The following is a 21,097-nucleotide window of genomic DNA, read 5'->3' as shown; positions in this document are numbered from 1 at the left end:
GCCAAACTGACTCATGCATACATATCCTTTGTGAGCAAGACTTACTCCTAGCAAGACACACTTAAATGTGTGAAAGTCGAATTTGTGCTTGTTATAAGGTCTCAGGTAAGGGAAGCACTCACAGCCAAACACTTTAATTTGAGAGTAATCTGGTTTAGAAGAGTACAACAATTCAAAAAGTGTTTTGATCCCAACTACAGGTGATACTAGTCTGTTAATGATGTATACAGCATATGTAAAGGCTTCTTGCCAATATTTCAATGGCATTTTAGCTTGGGCTAGCAGTGTGAGTCCAGTTTCCACAATGTATCTGTGTTTCCTCTCAACTTTGCCATTTTGTTCATGTAAGTAAGGGCAAGAGTGTCTTAGAGCTATTCCCTCTCTTTTAAGATATGGTTCAAAGGCTTTGAATTCTCCCCCTATGTCAGTTTGCAGTGCTTTAATTTTCAAGTTTAGTTGATTTTCTATTTGCCTTTTGAAATCAATGAATGTGTCAAGGGCTTGAGATTTAGTTGTTATAGGGAAGAGCCATGTGTATCTGGTTCTGTCATCAACAAAAGATATATAATATCTATATCCTTTTGTTGAGGGGATAGGTGCTGGTCCCTATAGGTCTGTATGGATCAATTCTAAGGCTGTTTTGGTTCTGTTTTCAATGTTCTTGAATTGTATTTTTGATTGCTTTCCATATTGGCATGCACAACAAAATGAAGGAATGATATTTTTATTTATCTGTAACTGATTACAAGACAGCAAAGTGTTTTTCAAAGCAAATACATTGGGATGCCCTAGTCTAAGATGCCAAAGATCAATCTCCTTTGTAGCTTTTGAAACACTGCCATTTAATTCATCAGTTGCACTAGACTCATTGACACTGAAAGACTCATTACCATTAGAACTGAAAGACAACATAGATACTGGATCACTAATGGACTTTATTGACACAGGTATTGAAGATGCGGATAGGAAAGCAGTGTGTAAACTTTTGCTTCTGCTCAAGTGAACAAGTAAGCATATCAGCTCATACAGTCCCTCTCTAGCCACTTCTTTCATCAGAATTTTCCCTTACTTCTTGTCCTTGATAAAACAGGCAAATTTGTGAAACTCAACATAAATGTCATTATCATGCAGCAATTTGGAAATGCTAATAAGATTTTTAGTAATGTCAGGAACATGCAACATATGGTTTAATGTGATGTGTTTTTTAGGGTCAAAAGTAGGTAAAACAGAACAGCCAATATGAGATAATACAAGTTTCTCACCATTGCCAACAACAAGTTGGTCATTACCTTGATTCTCAGAGTTGATGTTGATATTTCCAAGTGCATTTGTGACATAGTTAGTAGCACCACTGTCCAGATACCGTGCTCGACTATTTTGCCTATTAGTTGAGGCTACATAGGCACCTCTTGTTTCTCTCCTTCTGTTTGGCTGGGGTATAAAATTTTTCTTGAATCTGTGCCAACATTCAGCAGCTGTATGCCCCATCTTCAAACAAATTTGACATGGCCCTTTGGATTCTGAACCATCATCATTTGTTATTACTTTGTCTGAACCATTATCTTGAGGATTTTGACTTCCCTGATTATTTCCAGTTCCACTAACAGGGTTTCTAAAAACTATTCCAGGTTGATATTGATTTCCAGTTCTGTCATTATTACCTCAATTTCTCCCTCCATTTCTCATTTGAGTGTAGTTTGCCTCAGCAGCCCTTGAACTTAAATTTTATTCAGTTCTGTTCTCTTGGCTGAGCAGCATGCCATACATTTCTGAGAGTGAGGGGCTCTCTGGCATAGAGTTTATGTTGGTGACTATTGAGTCGTATTCAGGTCCTAGTCCAGCCAACACACATGACAAAATCGTCATCACTCATGTGGTTACCTACTGCTCTAAGCTGATTCAACATGGACTTCATTCTAGAGTAGTAGTCATGGATGTTGAGTGAACCCTTTTTGGTTGTTTGGATTTGGGTTCTGAGGTATAATATCCTGGCTCTAGTTCTAGCACCAAATTGGTTTGTGAGATTTGTCCAAACCTCACACGAAGTATAACAATCATTCACTGTGCCTAAAACCCCTTCACTCAGGGATGACAGTAACCAACTTAGTAAAATGTGATCTTGCTTTTTCCAGATTTGATGCTCAAGGTTAGGTGTATTTATGGTGGTTCCATTTAGTCCTGGGTTTGTGAAATGTCTTGGAGGGTAGACATGGCTGCCATCAACAAAACCTTCAAGCTCATTAGCCCTGATGCTAGAGATCACTTGTGATCTCCAGAGCATAAAGTTGTTTTGGGTGAGCTTGATGGGAGTTGTAAAGACATATATGTTGCTGGTAATGTGTTGTGTGGGTGAGTGATTAATTACTGCTGAGTTTGTGGCATTGTGCCCTGAGTTTTGATTTTGATTCTCGTTATCTTCTTGGTTGTTTGGATTCATTTGTGATTGATTCGTATTTGTGTGTGTGTTGTTGCTGCTACTTGCCATAGCTCAAACTCGCTCTGATACCAAGTTAAATTTGCTATAAATTGCTTATGAATAACAAGCAGAGCATAAATCACAAAAGCTTTATAAAAGATAACGACTTGAATAATTCATTACAAGCTTAGGTTCATTTATATACAGAGAGAAGAATAAAGAGACAGCTGGCCTAAGGGGTAAAATTTGTAAATGAACAAATAACAACCTGTGAATATGACAAATATTAGCCAATCATTTTCAACTTCTAGAAACGTAATCCTTGCATGCTTATTTGCTGTGATTCTTCAGTAGCTCCATTTTGCCAGCTCAGTAAATCTTCTGCATATTCTGATTGCAAATGAGTGTAGCTGAGATGGCATGCCAGCTTGTCATTAGAGTCAGCTGTTGAATTTTCACAGCTGCCATTTTCAACACATCCAACTAATCAAGTTATGCTACCGAAGTTGCTAACTCCATTTGTGCAAGGGGTATTTGTGTTTGTAGATGTATCATTTTTATGATTTAACACAATATTTAGAACTTTAAAACAAAATTTTTAAATGTTAGTAACAAACAATAATAGTTATAAATTAGTGTGAACTCAAGTTGTGAGGTGCCAAATAATTTAAGAGATAAAATATCTTGGATGGAAACAAGAGATAAGGGATTGAATCCCGCTGGCACAAGTAAGAAAGAGATAATATGAACATATCATTTCTTGTCCCAGCCCAACAAATCTTGACGCAATGCATGTCATGCAATGGCAATGCTGCGGCCTTCGTTCACATTCAGAGACATTCCATCAATATTGAGCAAATATAGTTATGTTGCATCTTTTCTTTTCAATTCAACTTTAATCGACTTCTCTTTCAAGGTGTCAAAAAGTTATCTGCAAAGCGACTTGCATCAAGGTTTACCAATTTGCCCCCGTTTATTTTCTTTCTTTCTTTCATTTTCAATGAAATTTTATGCCAACTGGACATGCCACCTTGTAACTTTTACTACAAAAATGTGATCAAATAGATTTCCCGAGAGAAATAGAGAGGAAACAAAAATTGATATGGAAACTGCTTGCAGTTCGTATCCAGCATCCCAAATTGGTCACGCAAAAGATGATTAGGGCGGGTAGATGGAAGGGCGAATTCTACTGGCATATCTACTTGCACCAACTAAGTGGAGGTGTAAATTGGATCATATCGAGCAAGTAAGGAAAGAGCTCAAATAAGATTGTTTGGAGCTCATATTTTAGCCATAAAAGCTCAATGGACCTACATGTAGGCGAGTGTGTGTTCACTGTTAGATATGAATACTTTAATTATTTTAAAAATAATTTTTAGAGAAAAAGGCAATAATAATACCTGCAATAAATAATTAATTTCGGAGATATTCTAGCAATTTTTAATAAGTAAAAACTTAAAAGAAAAATGAAGAATGAGAAATTCTAAAATCATGCACAACACGACATAAATAATAGGGATTGTGATTAGTATATCTTTATAAATTTTTAAAAATTTGGCACAACACGAGCACAAGCTCGACCTAAAGCAAAAGCAAGTTTATTGATATAAACTATTAATAAAGCGTCCTAAAGTTAATTACCCTTAATTTTTAACATTGTCACTTTTTTTTTCCATCTGTCGGAAGTTAGAATCTAGCCCAAAAAATTACATTTAAACATTAATTACCCTAAATTTTTAACATTTTTACTTTATTTATAAATCAACTGGAATATGCTCACCTAATTTATAGTGAAAAATAAAATCATTCAATTATAGGTTTAAAAACCATTTTTGTTTCCAGAAAAGGCAAACAAACAAAAAAAAATCAATATGACATTTTTATGACACTTCAAGGATCCGAATGAAAGTTCCCCGTAACACGTGCCACACCCAGCCGACTTTTTCCAATTTGTTATATAGCCTGCTTGGGAATGTGATATAAACCACACTGTCACATTGATAATGGGTTAACACCAACAGGTCCAAGGCATCAATTTGCTTTCAATGTTTTGTTCACCAATAACAAAGCCACCATTTATTTAGAAAACATCAAAAATGAGATATACCAAGATTTCAAATTTAGAAAATTTCAAGACTGTCACCTTCATTTGTCAATTTCCCAGGATGCATTTTGATTGTTTTTACTTTCTAGTATGGGGATAAAAGGTTACATTAAGGTTGTGGTCCTATCTTCAACTTGAGAGTCCTTTTCCTTTTTCCCTTCTAAAACGGACGTAATCTTAAAGCAAAATGTTATTTGACAAGTAAATTTGAGAATCTTCTGCAATTTGTGTCATCTGACTGCTTCCTTGAGTAGATTTGCTACAGTCTCTTGATTGCTTCATTTTGTCTTTCTGTAACTTTTGCTTTCATCTAACAGGAATTGTTTAGCTGTCTGATTACTCATGGCTTTAAAATCATCCCAGGATATCTCATGGCTTTAAAATCATCCCAGGATATCATGTCATATTTTAAATTTACTACTTGCAAACGCTTCTATAACAAATACCAAGAAACTCATTTGCAATTGGTAGTAGAAAGAAAGAATAATAATAACAAAAAAGGTAAAAGAGCACAAAAGAACTGACATGCATGAAGCGTATAATCGACAAATCTCGCTGCAGGACCTATATAGTTAGTTGCACAAGACTACAAAACAATAACTTCAAAGATGGGTACCAACCAGATTCTGCAGAAAACAATTTCTGTAGGTTAATAATTCCTCTGATAACCACTTGCTGAAATCTAGTGGTTGTCAGAAGTAACTCTTCCACGAATCTTGATCTTTCTAAATGCTCAACTTGCTTGATTGAAGAAGATAAAGTACACTTCGTTTTTACTTTTTTCTTTCTCCTATTCCATTTTGATGAAAGTTCGACCCTTTAAAAAAGACACCTAAAACTATTGAAAACAATGTTTGAATTAAAAAAATTAAACAAGTGAGAGTTCAACATCATACAACAGCTGTAGTTTAGATAGCTGCTTCAGACTAAAAACTAATGAAAAAAATCAATCAGCCATGAATTTGGAATGACATAACTGGTTAGCAATTTCGCAAAGTTATCTCAAGACTCAAGTAGAGCTCAGGAAGATTGATTCAAGGTACAGATTAGTGACCAGATCTGGAAAACGATGAAAGCATGATAAAAAAAACATGCTGTTAAATTGCATGAAGCAAGATGAGAAGAGAAAAATAAAAATTATGAGAGGTTACTCATCTCACCTAGAGTATAATTGTTCCTGAAGTAGGAGATATTCTCCCAATCCTGTGAAAGAAGATGCAACAATCTAATTACAAAATGTCCCATCCTTCAGTAACATGAGAAGAATACCTGAAGCCGCCAGATTCCTAGCCATGTCATGCACACTATGTTGCTGGTGTAGGAAGGTGCAGTCCCAACTTGTCATAGGTGGGTGCCAAGAGGTTTTGTCAGTTCTGGGGTTCTTTGTAAAAGAGCTGCCCTTTCTGGGTTGAAAAGCAAAAGCTGCTGCACGTCCTTGGGAAGCACATTGAACACTGCCAGCAGATCTCCCTTTAGTTTCTGGCAAATTTCTGCAGAGTCTGTGGCAGCACGTCCAGATTGCTGCAACTGAAGATTACAAATGATAACATAAAATACTGCCATGGAATATTCATTTGCAAGACAATAAAATATCCGCTCAGTCAAAAAGGATCAAATATAGAACAAACATATCAAGTACAAGATCGCTGTAAACAATATTTCACATTGCTATTCGCAATATCTTAGTAGGAAAAATGGATATGAAGTGAGTGATTTTACATGAAGATCAGCTTCGAGCCTTATGGGCTCCTAGCATCAGATTGCATGTTTTGCCTTTATGGTGGTCAAAAAGAACCCTTATCTGTCTCAAGTACGCAACTCAAATCCTACTCACTCACAAGCAATAATCTGACTCAAACAAGTGATGTCCCTGAATTCCTAAAAGCAATATCTTAAATATTCTAAATCCATTTGGTATTCTTTATCCATCAGCTTGTGAATGCCATCAATGCAGAAAAAGCTTCCTAATTATATGGCTTTAGTTTTGTTTCAAGATTCTTTGTACACAATAGGTCCCAAGAACCCATGACAAGTCATTCTGGATGAGAAGAAACTGAATCCAATAATAGCAATACGCTTTGATAATGAAAAAAATGCGACTATTTAGGACATCTTTGTTTAAATTGATATCCCAGATGGATACCTTCAGTTTTTATCCATGTATACCGCTTCAACTATTGCATTCAGCTAATTTGAAAGTTCTGAAAAGAGAGAAGGGTTTCGGACAATATCTATAACCAGCTTTACCACAAGTCAGTGATCAGACAAAAAACTAACCACCCTCACTAACTGCAAACAAGAAACAGAAATATTGTAAAGGCCATTTGCAGGTTTCACTTCCATTAGAAATTTCTGCTGCTCTCGGTAATTTGTCTGTGATCCTCTTCACAACTCTTTGTCAAGAATACTTATTGTAGAGAAGGTAGTAAAAACAAATTGTATCTCCTGCAATATTAGAAAAATAATTGCCGTCTGACTTGGCTGGCTTCACTAAATTATTAAGAACTTTATTTATTTTATCATTCTTTTCAAAAAAAAAAATCCAAACTAAAATCTTACGACAAAATTGGTATAAATGTGTACATGTGCGTGGGCATGGTTAATAGACTCTCTCATGCAAACATCCATAACTAGATATTCATAATGTAGAAACAGCCCCAAGAAAAGAAGAATAAACTAAGGCTAAAAACAAAAAATCAACCACAGAAATCAGAATAAAATAAAAATCGACATACTATCCTGAACAAAGATCCAATTTACCTGTATTTCTTGTATAAGATGCCTCTCAACAGCATTGAAGGTATCAACACTTTCCAATTCAGACATTTTAGCTGTAAGCTGCTGTATGTCAGTCCTCATTCTGGCCTGCCTCCATAACCTATGTTGTTCCTGTTCTGCAGCAGCACGTCTTCTTTGAAACCATGGCATGAAGTTTGGTCCTTTCAAGAACCTCCTGAACAGGCACAAAGCATCTTTATCTCAAAAGCATTTAATAACAAGATTAACTGGAAAAAGGTGCCAAAGTAAACAATGGCAGATAAGTGAAGAACATAATATTTAAGTAGACAAAAAGATATGAACTGGTAGGAAATACTATAAATGTCAAGGTCCTTCACCTGTATAAGTCAAGCCAATTAGATCTCATCCGTTTTGACAGAAACTTCCCAACACCTCTGGCTTGTAAGCTTGAAAGAAATTCATTTGCATTAAAAGGAGGGAGAGTTGGAGGATCAACAAATGGAGAAGAACCTTCAGAAGGCGTGGTAGTCCTAAAATAAGGGCCAAAAGGGGCCAAAAAATTGGTGGTGAGCTCCAAGAAATGCCTCCGCAATATTTCATTGTTGACAACAGACATTGACTCCTCGACCCTCGGTGACATACCGGCATCAATTAGCCTATTCAAAATAGAAGTATCTGGCTTTGTTGTTGCAGCATAACTGCTCCAAATGGCTTCCTTATGTTCTGTCATGAGACATAGAGGACCTTCTCTCCTCAACTTCACAACATTCAACAAACTTGAAGGAGAAAATTTAAGGGATAGCTGTTGAAGACCAAATCCCTCGGGTCTAGCAGAAATTTTGCCAGAAGAGGCCCTGCTTGCAAAGGCAACCCGGTTTGAATTCGGAGCAGGGCTTCCAACAGATACAACGTGGGGAATTTTGCGCAGAGCTTTAAGGAAAAAAAGGTTTGTTACTCCCAAAACCATTGGAGGGAAAGTGTCCCCCTCTTGAAGCGAATTTAAATGTGCAAATTGGGGATCGTGGATGGTAAAATACGGCCTAAAATCAATACTACAAAGAAGTGGGGCAATCAAACTTACAAGACTGGCAACAGCCTCACAGCATTGGGGAGGAGTTGGTGCTATGACAAGAATAGGCTCACCAATAAGTAACAACTCCCAGAGCACCCAAAGCTGTAAGAGAAGGCCCCGGAATGTACCAAAAAGATCTGAATCGTGAAAAAGACCTTGAGGAATTGACTGATTGTAAGGAAGAAAGGGTGCCACAGAAGCAGCAGACTCTTCAGACAACATTCCACTTTCCAAGGGCAAGCTATGTGCAGGTGGCAAGTTCACTTTAAGCATGGCATTCCCAATGGGAAGTTCCATTAGCTTACCAGGAACAGGAGAAGGCCAAATTGAGACATAAGAAGCAATATGCTCAATAGCTTTCTTTCCAACGTCAAAATACAAAGGACCCATGATTTGCAACAATGGTCTGAACACACTAGAGAAAGGGCCATGAGACAATATCACCAAAGATTTTTGTTCCCCACCTCGCTTAAGCCTCTCGTCATGCCTTTGCCTATTGAATACATATCCATAAAAGTATCTGGAACCTTTACTACTAGAAAAACTTTTTGATCTTTTAAGTAGTTTCTCCTCTGTAGGCTCTGAAGATGTTATTTTATCATTGATTTCAGTTATCTCGGATGGAGTAACATTGCCCTGTGGAAGATTTTTGTGCCTTTGAAACCGGAAAAAGAAGATGCAATCATGAATGCTTGAACGATTTTGGTGCTGGGAAACAGAATCAGGAAATGAACTGTAAGCAACCTCGAGTTCCTCATCCTGTGTGAGACAACCAGGTGGGTAACAATCTTCAATGAGCTGACCTTGCTCTAGATCAAATCGAATGGTGCAAAAGGCAACAACCCATCGTTGCATACGTTCTGGATCTGGCTTCAAGCTGAGCTCCGACTTCACAGAGAACGAAGGTGATCGACTCATGTCCGCCACAACTTCTCATAAATCAAATGCACCAACTCCCGTCATCTTTACCCACCATTTCCAATAACATTTCCAAGCAATTTCCCTCATCAAAATAGACCAAATTCATACACTTTGCTATTTTCCCACTCAATCTCCACTGATATATTTTTCTCCTGTTAAAAACTTCAAGTTAAACTCTAACAAAAAGAACCCAGAAAAACATTGATTTCAAAATAATTAACAACTAATTAAAATAGCATAATGAAACAACATCAATGATCCACTGGTTTAATTTCAGATTTTAGATATCAAAATTCACCTTTAAGCTAAACTGAGTGCTGTTGAGTGCTGTACGACTATCTAGCTTAGTTCAATTTCATTTCTTTATTGCAAAGAATCTTAGAAACCAATACAAAATACATAACTGACTCAATATCCTACACTTTCACTTAATTTTCCTTTCTTATTACTCATTTTCCCAGAAACCAAACAAGCTTTTTACAGAAAAAAAAGAAAAAAGAAAACAACAAAATGAAGAAGATCTACAAAATGGTACCAGCAATCTTACCTAAACTGAAGAACCCACAAATAAAAAAATAAAAAAATAAAAAAATAAACTTGCAGATCGGCGAGAAACGAGAACCCAGCTGCTCAAAAAAGCTAGATAAAAAGCCGGGTTCTGTGGAACCGTACGAATTGGAGGATACCCTGAAGTATCAAAAGCTAACGGTGAATTATTTAGATTTGAATACGATGATTTAACTAGTAAAATTTGTAATTTCGTTAAAGTTGCTTTCGAATTTTTCGTTTTTTAAAATTTTACGCTTCTTGTTCTATAATCCATAATGGGTAAGGACTAAAAAGTGGTGTCACGTTCTTCCTGTCCACATCTGGGCAAGTAATTTTTTTTTTTTTTGGGAGTTCTCTCCGGTTCGATTGGCTACAATGATAGCCATAAACCTTCATGGTCTTGCCATATCAGCGATTTAAAAAAGAGAAATCATCAATATTTAATGAAAATTCAAAAATTATGAACGGTCCACACAAAATTTTTTTCAATTTTAATTTACCGTATAATCTTTAAAATTTATCACTTTCCCTTTCAATTATTTTTTTAATTATAAGCAATTCATACACAACAATACATCTTATTAGTGACACCTAAATTATAAATAATGACATACCATATATTGTTTTAATAATTTTTTTTGGTGCCTGTATTAAAAAAAAAAGCAAATTTAGTTGATCAACATCAATATTTTGCAGCAATACAATGGAAATGGTACCACTTACATTCATATTTTGTAAAATATGAATATCCACACCTAATTTTGTAAAATATGAAAAAATAGGCTCCTGACAATATCAATTACTGTTATTTTTATTTCTACATATTTAAAACGGAGACAAGACTTAACTAAAATCATGTTTACTGTAAAAATAATGCTAGGGTTTAAAATATTTAAGTTCTGTTTGAAATAATTTTCTAAATAAAATTTATTTAAGTGAAGTTTTTTTAGTAGGATTTTTACTAAAAAAATTGTAGTTGTTCAATTGTAACTTTTATTAAAAATTATAAAATTACTTTAATAGATAAAATTCTTAAAATTATATTATAAAAAAATAAAATAAAATAATCAAATAAATAAATAAAACATATTGTATATTTTAATATTTAAAAAAAATCAAACTCCACTCCCCAAAATTCAAAATTTAAACTTTCGTTATTAAAAATAAAATAACTTATTTAATTTCAAAAACTTCATTTAAAAAACAACCAAGCAACAAAAAAAAGATTAAATAATGACTTACAGCTATTAAATAAACCATAACACTTAAATCCCCATTAATATCTCAATTATTGCAAGTAATTCATTTTGATAACCTATGCTTTTATTTAACGTGAAACATTATACTCATAATGCATTTATAATGTTAGTAGATAAATTAACTTATCGAACAAGTTTTATCATTTTCTTAAGGGTGACCTCTAAATCTTCGTTAGTTTCTGGAAAATATCTAGGCAGTGAAGGGAAATAATACAAATGCGGAATTCAAGAAGTTTCTTTTACATTTATATACGAACCTAAAAATTTAGGGGGGGGTGGGGGAATAATAATAAGTCAAGACTACAGCCGAGTGCAGCCACATTGCTAATATTCGAAAAAACAATAAGTTACAACCTGAAAGCGACGCTACATTTTGACCTCTCAAAAGATAACAATATATTTACAGTTTCCACCAACAAAACTAAATTAAAAGGCGGAGGGGGGAACTCTTTATATCAACAAAAAACATTTACAGAGTTAAAAGTTCCAGCGAAAACTGTAAAAGCATTTTCCCTGATTGAAGTCAATTGACGGAGTGCTTAGAAAAGGCTGGCGTCTGGAAATCTAAACATCATATACAGGTAACCGCTCCTCGATGGCAACACGGCAAATAGGACATTTTTTGCACTTCTCGCAGCAGGTGCTGCAGCGCAGCACCACACATTACCAAGCAATGAGCATGACAATGAACGAAGAAAAATTAATGAATGTGAACTTTTGTTTTATAGGGTTAAATGATCATACCTGCAAAGGATACGATGCCTACATGGAAGCAGGACGACACTAATATCTCCCTCAAAGCAAACTCTACATAACACTTTTTCCTGTACAATACAATAAGAAAATATGCACGCATTGCAGCGAGGAATGAACAGAGCACAAACAAATTCCACTCATGAACGGTCTCCCAGAGCAAAGATCTTCCTTTATTTATTATTTTCAAGCAATGTACCAATACAGTAAAACTAACAATCAAAGTTGAGAGTATTACATTTTGAAGTCTTTCAAACTCCTGCCGGCTATAATTCGTGATTTCTGACTGCTGGCCAAGAGCTGCTTGAAGTCTCCATACCTGAAGAACCAAAAAAATATATATAAGGCAGGCAGAAACAGAATCATAAAAATTTTAGCATTATTTGAACATATGTTAGAGAATGAAGATGCAGAGTGAAATTAGCACTCTGGCAAAATTCAAAAGCATAGATAAGACCAAATTAGCAAAAGATAATATGGAAAAAAAATATATAGCAGGAATTGTAATCACCTCCTCAGCAAGTTCCTTTTTAGGCATTTTCTTCACTACTTCAGGTGGATAACCACAGAAAGTGTTGTATCTACAAGTTTGGAACCCAAGACATGATAATCAAAACATTTTTTTAGCTTAAAGAAAGCATGAAAATGAAAATAAGACTTAGGCAGCTACATCAAAATTAACTCAAACATGAGATCAGGGATCGTGTATCCGTTAAACAACACAAGAAATGTAGAATAATCGTTTACTCATTGACCATACGTGGTGCACCATTCATAATTAACTATATTGCATTAGCTATCCCAAAGGGCTGTCAAGATTTAACTATTCTTAAGCATAAAACTTTTGTCCGATATTATATGTAGTGCAATAGAAACCAATCGCATGTGGCAATTTTCATATCTACTTTACCAAAAAACTGAGTAAATTTTTACCTAAAATTTAAGAGTTTGCTGCTGTTCTAGTATCTCTTCCTCTCTCAAAATATTGTGTAATCATATCTCATAGGGGCGCAAACAAAACCAAAAATCAAAACCCATGCAATTTGTGCATCTCCTAAACCTGATAAATGCAGGATATATACTAACCCAGAGGAGTTCTCATGGACAAGTCGTGCCTGGTCTTCACGGCTCCCTTCATCAATTGACCACCAACCCAATAGCCTGTTTTTAAGAATAGCCCGATGCAGAAAATGTTACTTTTTCTAAAATATCAACTCCTAGCATGATTCAATAAGTGCACAATCTTCTCTATTAAAAATTGATACCCAATGTAACTCAAAATTCATTACCTAGAGCCACGGTGCAAAAACCCAAAACAATCATGAGCTCTTGAAGAAATTCTAAAATATATCCCTGTGCCAGCTCCACTTCGTAGTAAAATTACAATTTTCTCAACTAATCTAGTTGTAGAAAAGACAACACCAACACCCTGCAGCAGGAAAAGCGGAGAGAAAAGGACAGGAAGTGGTATATTTCTAGCACCTGCAGGTGTTCCCTGAAATAAGGATATATTAATAAGATAAACCAAACCGTAGAAATGATCACAAATCAACAGTACACATACCTCTAGATGCATACAAAGAAGAACTTGAAATCCTATTACTGGAACTTTCATAATGTGGCCTCCAATGTCTGATAGGCCACACATTCCATCTGGATTCTGCTCCTCCTCTGCAGAAACTACTAAGCCACTATTCCAGTCAAGATATGTAATAGCTGATGATGAAGTGGCTGGTCTTGTTTGAGGACTTCGGTGAATTACAGGATTCGACCACTTTGTACAAACAAGAAAAGCAAAACATTCTGCAATGCTGCAGCAATTACACATTAACGTTCATCACTTAATGATCTAGTAAAACCATGAATACCCTCTCAAATTACGATATTAAAGGCCGTACTCAACAAAGGTATAAATCAAGTCTGACATAAAGAGCAGGAAAACTGTACCCAAAATTTATAAATAGATCCCACCAGCCAAGAGCACCCACGTAACCTGTGTAAGGTTATACAATAAAAGAACATAAACCAGTTACAATGGCAGAAATTATAAAATGAAAAAAATTTAGGAGTATAGGTATTAGTAAACAGTGGATCAATCAAGTGATCCAAAGTAAATTTGGCAGTTATAGTGATATAAAAGTAACACATGCATGTACCAAGGACGCACCTAGAGACCCTCTAGAATATCACTAATGAAGCATGAATAGCAAAGCTGAAACCCCAGAAAATTCCCAAAGAAAGAAAAAGACAGTAGCTCTCCATTATCTCCAAAAAGAATCAGAAAATTCATGTTTAGGAATGTGTCTCCTCCATGGAATCAAATATAACATCTACTTTGATATGAAATCACCCCATTTGACTTTAAGTTTTAGGTGTTACTACTGGAATAACCAAAACCAAATAGGTCTGACTAGCAAAAACTTCCAAAGGAAAACAAAAGCAGGATCAATTTCAGGATCCTATCAGATAGCATCTAATTTGACATGAAATCATGCTGATTAAGACAGAAGAGTTAAGTGTTACTACAGGGATAACCCAAATAGGTCTGACTAGCAAAAAGTTCCAAGGGAAAACAATAGCAGGATCAATTTCAGGATCCTACGAAATCACCCCTGAGAATGAACACAATCCTGGGGGCAAGATTTAACTCAAACTAAGCCAAAGAAACATCGAAAATATAAACAAGGACAAGCACAAATAAGGGTTAGGATCTAAGTAAGGAGTTCTCCAGTAGGCATGTGCAATTCAAGGATGAATTTGTTCCAAATCGCATGGAGCTCCTTGCCTCCTTCAATTAAAGGACCAAATGACTTCTGGTTTGACACCATCGTAAAGTGCATTTAAAATGGAGAATTTTCTTTTCAATGTTGCTGACTATGCAACAGCAGTAGTGATAAAACAGGATAAAAATTTATCTTCATTAATAAAGGTTTGCACTTGAGAGCCCACATGAAACTTCACAGATACATTTATTGGCTTCCTGCTTGATGATACTTATTAAGAAAAATGACAATCTAGCCATCACACAAAGGATCTTGCTGACTTGCAGCAACATAGAGTAATGAAAAATGAACCAATTGAGCAAAAAGTGATTTACATGCCAACTTCAGAGATAATTGGGCCTAAACCACATCAGATTTGATAATAATTCATCCTTCACAATCTCATCTCTTTGAGCCACAATAGAAAAGGGCTCAAGAAATCACTAACCAAAGGTATGAACACTTTAGCAATTGTTCTTCTAACATAATATCCTAAGCCAATAGCCCAAATAAATTAGAACATTTCATCACAGAAGGAACAAACTCCTAGAAGCACAGAGCAGTTGCTCAATAAAGAAACAACTACTTTCACAGCCAATAGCAAATCTTCAAGTAACTTTTTTGACCAATAGTTGATTAAAGAAATATTTTTTTGATAGTTCACTTTCATTCACTTGGCCAACTTCCAAAAAAGATAAGTATTTTTTTGCATCATATTATGAGTTTGATAAGTAGTATTCTGCAAATCTATAAATCACTTTTCAATCACAAGTAACCTTAAAAGATAAATTTGAAGTGAAGGACACAACAGTTTAACGAACCATACAACTACAAAATGAAGCTCAAGAGAAAGCATAATATGCAATCCTATTTAAAACTTAGTGGGAATTAAAGAAATTACCACAAAGCTTAAGAAGGGTGAAGACTGTAGCTGCCACAAAGAAGACCATGGAAATTGCAACCCAGAAGTGCTACAAACAAGATAGAAAATTCAATAACAGTCATATATAGACATACATGATATATCCACATCCAAAATTACAAATATTTCTGTTTTGAATTACAATGATGAGGAAGACACAAGAATGTGGAGAATATATTTCATACTTAAAGCCATTAACTTATTCTGCATTTTTCTCGACAATTACTTAAATATGTACGTATTGCCAGAAAAGCCACCCATAGCAATTGTGGAATAAATTCTGAAAGGTGAGGTACCAAACATCAAAGCAATGAAATCTTCAAACACCAAAAGAGAACTAACTCTATGTAATTTTTAGGCGAGTTAAATGGCCAAATAAGAATTCCAAATCAGTTATGCTATGTAACTGAATCTATGAACCAAGGCTCAAGCCAACCAAACAATCAACTATTTTAAGCATTCAATTTCCACATAGCTCATCACCTTGCATTTTGCCATTTTTCTGTCAATCTGGTATTGGTCTAAAATCTAATTATCATGAGGATCTTTTACATTTTTTTTGGGAAACAATTTATTAAGCATGAGGCCAATTTGTGAGAGATTTTCACTACCATATTAGATATGGCTAGTTCAACAGAACTTACAGGGAGTGCCTCCCATATTGCCTCATCATTCATGCTTTCTTCATCTCCTGGCATAAGAGCCCTACACATTCTGGAAAAAGAAACTGTCTTCAATTACAAAGCCTGTATCATATTATATTAAAATGGACTAAAGACAATGAGTTACCAACAAAGCAGTAGACCATAAGTTCTGGATATCAATTAGGGGAGAAAGTAAAAAACAGACAAAAGCACATTTCAAACTTAAGCATTTATTATATCAGTCAGCTAGATATACTACAATGATCAGCTTATGTACATTCACACTTCAAAACCAAAACAAGAAACCAACAGATCAATACATTCACAGGGTGGACCAAAAGCTTAAGTTGATAAAGAAAATAGTATTTATCCAGTCCTATCCCTAGAATGTCTAGTCATCCACACAGAAGAAAATGCACAAACACAACCCTTTCTGTCTTTCCCTTTGTTTTTTTACTTACAAAAAAAAAAGGAAAGAAGTATAGGCAAAAAGAAACGAGATACATTTGCAGACCAGGTGTATACATAGAGAGATGAACTAATTCTATTAAAAAAGAAAGAAAGAAGTAGAAGAAGAAGAAAAGTAGGAGTACAGGCAAAAAGAAACAAGATACATCTGTAGACCAGGTGTCTACATAGAGATAGGAACTAATTCTTTTAGAAAAGGAAAGAAAGAAGTAAAAGAAGAAGTTTCAAAAACATAAAAGGATCTACATCCACAAGCTCAGCTGTCATTTTTCCCCTATTAATGACACAGAGTAACAGTTCTAATATACAAAAGAAGCATCACTTATTGTACAAGCAGCAGTGAACTACCTGGAATTTCCAGGTACTCAGGGGAACAAGAACAATTTCAAATAAACGAAAAAGGAAATTGGGACAAGTGTATGAATATCAAGACACTTAACTTTGGATTAATCAATAAGCACCTTCATTTGGTTAACAGCAGCAAAAATGTGAAAAGAAAATTAGAAATAACAACTAGTTGCTTAAACAGAAAACTCAGTGTAACATCTTGGGACATTGATATTAACAAGAGAATGTAATCTAAAACCAAGAGAACGTAATCTATCTGACAATAGTCACTAGTATACAGAATTCATTAAGAGGAAAAAATTGGATTCATTTCTCAGCTAAAGAACATACCTGAAATTGTCTATTAGAATAGTTATTTCAAATGCCAACAGGGGAAGAAAGACAATCTTCAAGTTGACCGCTTCAAAACCATGTTCTGTTAAAAGTGTAGAAAGAAAACATTAAAACAACATTTTCAATATGCATGGGCATGACTAGTCCACTAACGGATTGTATTAGGTACTATCAGGTTGTATCCAGCATTTTTAAGCCTTAAAAGTGCCCAACAGACGGGAATAAGATCTTTTTATGCAATGAATTCATGTTTTGTTGATCAGCAGTCACGAATTTTACTAAAAGGTTAAAGTTTCAGCCAACTTGGTATTTCTTGAAGAAATTCACCCATGTATGAGTAGAAACACAACAGATAAAGGGAGACAAGGGAGAATCACTCTCAAAACTCAGCAATACAAAAATAAAGAGTAGAAGGATTTTGCACATACCATAAATGCTCTCAAGATATATACAAAGAAGCAGTTCAAATGCAATGAGTAATGGTGTTGCAACAATGGCATGACAAGGTGCCCACTGTCCAAGAAAGAAAAATCTTATTCAAAAAGCTTGATCATGGATTTGCACATTCAACATTAAATATAATTCTTTGTCAGTAATTATGGGATTCTGATTTAAATATATACGACAATGAGTCCTTTGAATTACATTCAACCTTTGGAAGAAAAAATATGAACTCACATGACGATTATGGGGAACTGACGGAGCAGGTAGAGAGAATCTTCCTCGTGCAACCACTGCATGAAATATCCAAACTGGGAAAAATACTATCCTGCATGGCAGAGTACAAACATGCAGAAATCAAAATTATCGAAAAACAAATTACAATACACAACAATGACAACAACTGAAAGTGAAAATTATTATACTTATTTTTCTGAAGTGTATTGAAATACAAAATGGATCCACGGTAATTGCTTGCGGAACATGTGAAGCATTCAGTTGCAGGAATACAATTGATTGAAATTTTTCTGAATTAAAAGTTCGACCTCAATAATTACTGAAAGTGACAATTATTAGCACTGATTTCTCAGAAATTCATTTGAAAATACCAAATGGACATATAATTATTGCTTATGTAAAACGTGAAGCATTCAGCAACAGGAATACAATTGAACAATACGATTCCGAATCAATAGGCTGGTGTTAATGCCTCACAAAACAGGGTTCCATAAAATATCAAAGCCACCGCTTATTGAGGTGAAGGTTTTATCCCAACCAAGCAACCAAAGCGGGGGTCCTCGGCATGAAAAGTGAGAGAAATGAGAAGGGTAAGAGGAATTGATCTAATCATCAGGCCCATGATGGCATGATCTGAATACCATAGGCATGGTTGCTTACAAGACAAAAGCTAGCTTCTATTTTTTGATATTAATAAATGTTACTCTCATGTAAAGCACACACAAGAGCCACATAAATGCGGCAAGAAAACAGCCTTTCAATCAGTCAAGCTCGAGAAATCTACCTAGCTTGATCATAATAGCATCGAGTTAGAAGTTTAGTTAAGTGAAGAAGCCCCAGTCAAAGTAAAATCCATACTTCTGTTTTCCATAAAACTTCTATTCCAATCCTTCTTCTTCATTAATTTCAACATTACCACTATTTTAAGCTAAGTGCTAATTTCTTTTCCAACAATATACGATAAATTATTCTCTCTCATACTACAAAAAAATTTATTTCATTTAACCGAATAACAATGAAGACAAAATAATAATCAAATTATTAAAAATTTAAAAACAAAAGCTTTTGTATGCGCTTGCACAGCTGCACTGTGTCAACCAATAGACTAAATTCACAAAAAAAAATAATGAATCAGACAAAGCCAATAATTAATAAATTTCTTCAATCATTTTAATGAAATAACCTAAGATTGCGATTCAACTTAAATAAAATTTAAGAACAAAAAGAAGAAGAAGAAGAAGGACGGACCACCAAGAGTAAGAGATGACGTGATCGAGCTTCAAAACAAGCAGTAGCGTAAAAGTTAAGAGAAGGCTGTGTGCCGCCACTGCCTGCACGGACTTCAACACTCTTCTCCAGCTCATCTTCTTCTTCTTCTCTCTAATCAAGTTCGACGGATTACACGACGACGTCTCACGTCTCACTATGCGCCATTGGAAAATCCTTTTGTGTTTCTATTTCTCTCTCCGTTTGGTTTGGGTATCGAGATGATGAATAAAAAAACAAAACAAAACGCATTACTTTACTCTTTTTTGTCACCACCTCACTTAGCTTACACGCATGAGAGAAATTTATTATTTAATTTTATTTCCCGCTCGAATGACTACTTTACCCCTCCGAGAGAACACAAGGTCCTAATCTGGTCATTTATTGGCGTCGTCCACTTGGTTGGAACTTGGAATGGCGGGGATTTCCCAAATATGGGCCGGTGTTGGATTTGCGTAAGCGAAGCATCGTGTTCGTTGAAATTACATCTCTGGATAAAGGATAAATTAAAACGACAGACCCTTAGTTTGAAGTACGAATGAATGTCCAATTATACTGCAGAGTTTATCTCCAATGTCAACGTCACTGCTCTTTCAAGTGTTTTGGCTTCACGTGAGTAGCGTGACAGGCTCGTAATTGGATCACTTGTAAAGGTTATACAGCAATTTAGAAAGAATCCAGCGTCCTCACTGTCACTCACTGACACGGTTCGAATTTGGCAGTCCACGTGGAGGTACAGAGAACGGAGACAACGAGACGGAATGAAATTATATATATACATATATATATTATAAATATATATCTTTTGCAGTTTATTTTTAAAAATTATGTTTGTAAACTTAGAAGGACATCGTGTATTTATTGAGATCATTTAAATCAAATTTTCTATATACTATAATCTAAATTTTTATCTTCATAAATATTAAAAAAATTTATTCCACTGATAAATTAGTAGAGAAAGTTACTATTTTTATCCAACTTTTAATTAATAGAGGAAATTTTAAGAGGGATGTTCAAGACATATCTCACCACTCGATTAAAGGGTTAAAATTTAAATATATTAATTTTATAATTATTTTATTTAAAAATAAAGTATTTAAAAAAAGAAAAGGGCTAAAATGTTAGCATATAATAAATTTGATTTTTTTATTTAAAAAACAAAATTACCCCAATTATGAAAAATAAAATTCAAATTAATTTTTTATTTCTATTTCTCTAAAATTTGAACTCGACTAATACCTAATTAAAACTACTTAAATATGTTATTTTCATTTTATTCTTCCTCAATATTACCCTTTTTGGTATTGGAAATAGTAATTAAAAATTTTAAAAAATATATCCAGTAAACTCATACGCTAGTGGCCGTTCATCCAATTTGAAAAAGAGAACATAATATTTTTTTTTTTCTCCACCTTATTGTGGCAAAGCATGATTGTTCGGATAAATATCTGTGGAACCAATGACCATAATTATTTATGACTATAATACATCACTCTGTCATTTTCGTCTGATGTGCGACTAACTATTTAAGTCTCCCTTAAATCAGCAACAAGAAAATCTAATAATATTCCGTTGGTTCTTTTCAATGAGAACCAACAATATTTATAATTAGATATGACAATTAGCATTGTAAGCTGCGAGTTTATTATTATTAAATTTACATCTATAAAAAATTTAAATTATAAAATCCACCTACAATTTGTAGTGGTTTTTAACTTTTTTTAAAAAATTCGTCCTCTGTGAATTTTAATAATTACCAAACCCACCTACAACCCGCAGTAGATATTTTTTTAAGTTTTCTCATTTAAAATCACGAATATAAAAAAATATTTTTAATAATACATAAAAACTTAAATTATATTA

General features: G+C 34.6%; 2 protein-coding genes across 8 annotated transcripts; both read right to left on the bottom strand.

Annotated features, from left to right (window-relative positions):
• Positions 1-5,271: 5,271 nt before the first annotated feature.
• Positions 5,272-10,090, bottom strand: LOC18048880 (protein DENND6A). 6 transcript variants are annotated; one of them, XR_002906423.1, is made up of 5 exons: positions 9,800-10,090; positions 7,637-9,404; positions 7,281-7,473; positions 5,498-6,047; positions 5,272-5,358 (listed from the first exon to the last, which is right to left on the bottom strand). XR_002906423.1 is itself a non-coding variant. In XM_006440856.2 (4 exons), exons 2-4 carry the CDS (start codon positions 9,247-9,249, stop codon positions 5,862-5,864), a joined length of 1,992 nt encoding a protein of 663 aa, XP_006440919.1. In that variant the 5' UTR covers positions 9,250-9,404; positions 9,800-10,090; the 3' UTR covers positions 5,272-5,861. The 6 variants fall into 6 exon arrangements, 2 of the variants coding, with proteins under 2 accessions (XP_006440919.1, XP_024044032.1); XR_002906424.1 differs by having other exon boundaries at positions 5,272-5,579; positions 5,681-6,047; XR_002906425.1 differs by having other exon boundaries at positions 5,681-6,047.
• A 1,251-nt stretch (positions 10,091-11,341) lies between these two features.
• LOC18048879 lies at positions 11,342-19,540 on the bottom strand. 2 transcript variants are annotated; one of them, XM_024188845.1, is made up of 14 exons: positions 19,217-19,540; positions 17,969-18,059; positions 17,719-17,803; positions 17,288-17,372; positions 16,109-16,211; positions 15,477-15,546; positions 13,761-13,806; positions 13,378-13,624; positions 13,103-13,308; positions 12,900-12,974; positions 12,325-12,394; positions 12,052-12,132; positions 11,805-11,884; positions 11,342-11,703 (listed from the first exon to the last, which is right to left on the bottom strand). In XM_024188845.1, exons 1-14 carry the CDS (start codon positions 19,330-19,332, stop codon positions 11,625-11,627), a joined length of 1,434 nt encoding a protein of 477 aa, XP_024044613.1. In that variant the 5' UTR covers positions 19,333-19,540; the 3' UTR covers positions 11,342-11,624. The 2 variants fall into 2 exon arrangements, with proteins under 2 accessions (XP_024044613.1, XP_006440916.1); XM_006440853.2 differs by having other exon boundaries at positions 16,142-16,211; positions 19,217-19,539.
• Positions 19,541-21,097: the final 1,557 nt, after the last annotated feature.

The sequence above is a fragment of the Citrus clementina genome, unplaced genomic scaffold (genome assembly GCF_000493195.1).
Source record: "Citrus clementina cultivar Clemenules unplaced genomic scaffold, Citrus_clementina_v1.0 scaffold_3, whole genome shotgun sequence".
NCBI classification, from domain to species: Eukaryota; Viridiplantae; Streptophyta; class Magnoliopsida; order Sapindales; family Rutaceae; genus Citrus; species Citrus x clementina.
This window is presented reverse-complemented; position numbering and strand designations above follow the sequence as displayed.

Excerpts from the sequence above, each read along its gene's own strand:
- LOC18048880 (XM_006440856.2), bottom strand. The coding sequence starts at position 9,249 with ATGAGTCGATCACCTTCGTTCTCTGTGAAGTCGGAGCTCAGCTTGAAG. Across the intron at positions 7,474-7,636 it reads AATTGGCTTGACTTATACAG|GAGGTTCTTGAAAGGACCAA; the intron begins GTGAAGGACCTT and ends GTGCCTGTTCAG. Across the intron at positions 6,048-7,280 it reads ATCTTATACAAGAAATACAG|TTGCAGCAATCTGGACGTGC; the intron begins GTAAATTGGATC and ends TGTAATCTTCAG.
- LOC18048879 (XM_024188845.1), bottom strand. The coding sequence starts at position 19,332 with ATGAGCTGGAGAAGAGTGTTGAAGTCCGTGCAGGCAGTGGCGGCACAC. Across the intron at positions 17,373-17,718 it reads ATATCTTGAGAGCATTTATG|AACATGGTTTTGAAGCGGTC; the intron begins GTATGTGCAAAA and ends CACTTTTAACAG. Across the intron at positions 13,309-13,377 it reads TTCTTTGTATGCATCTAGAG|GGAACACCTGCAGGTGCTAG; the intron begins GTATGTGTACTG and ends TCCTTATTTCAG.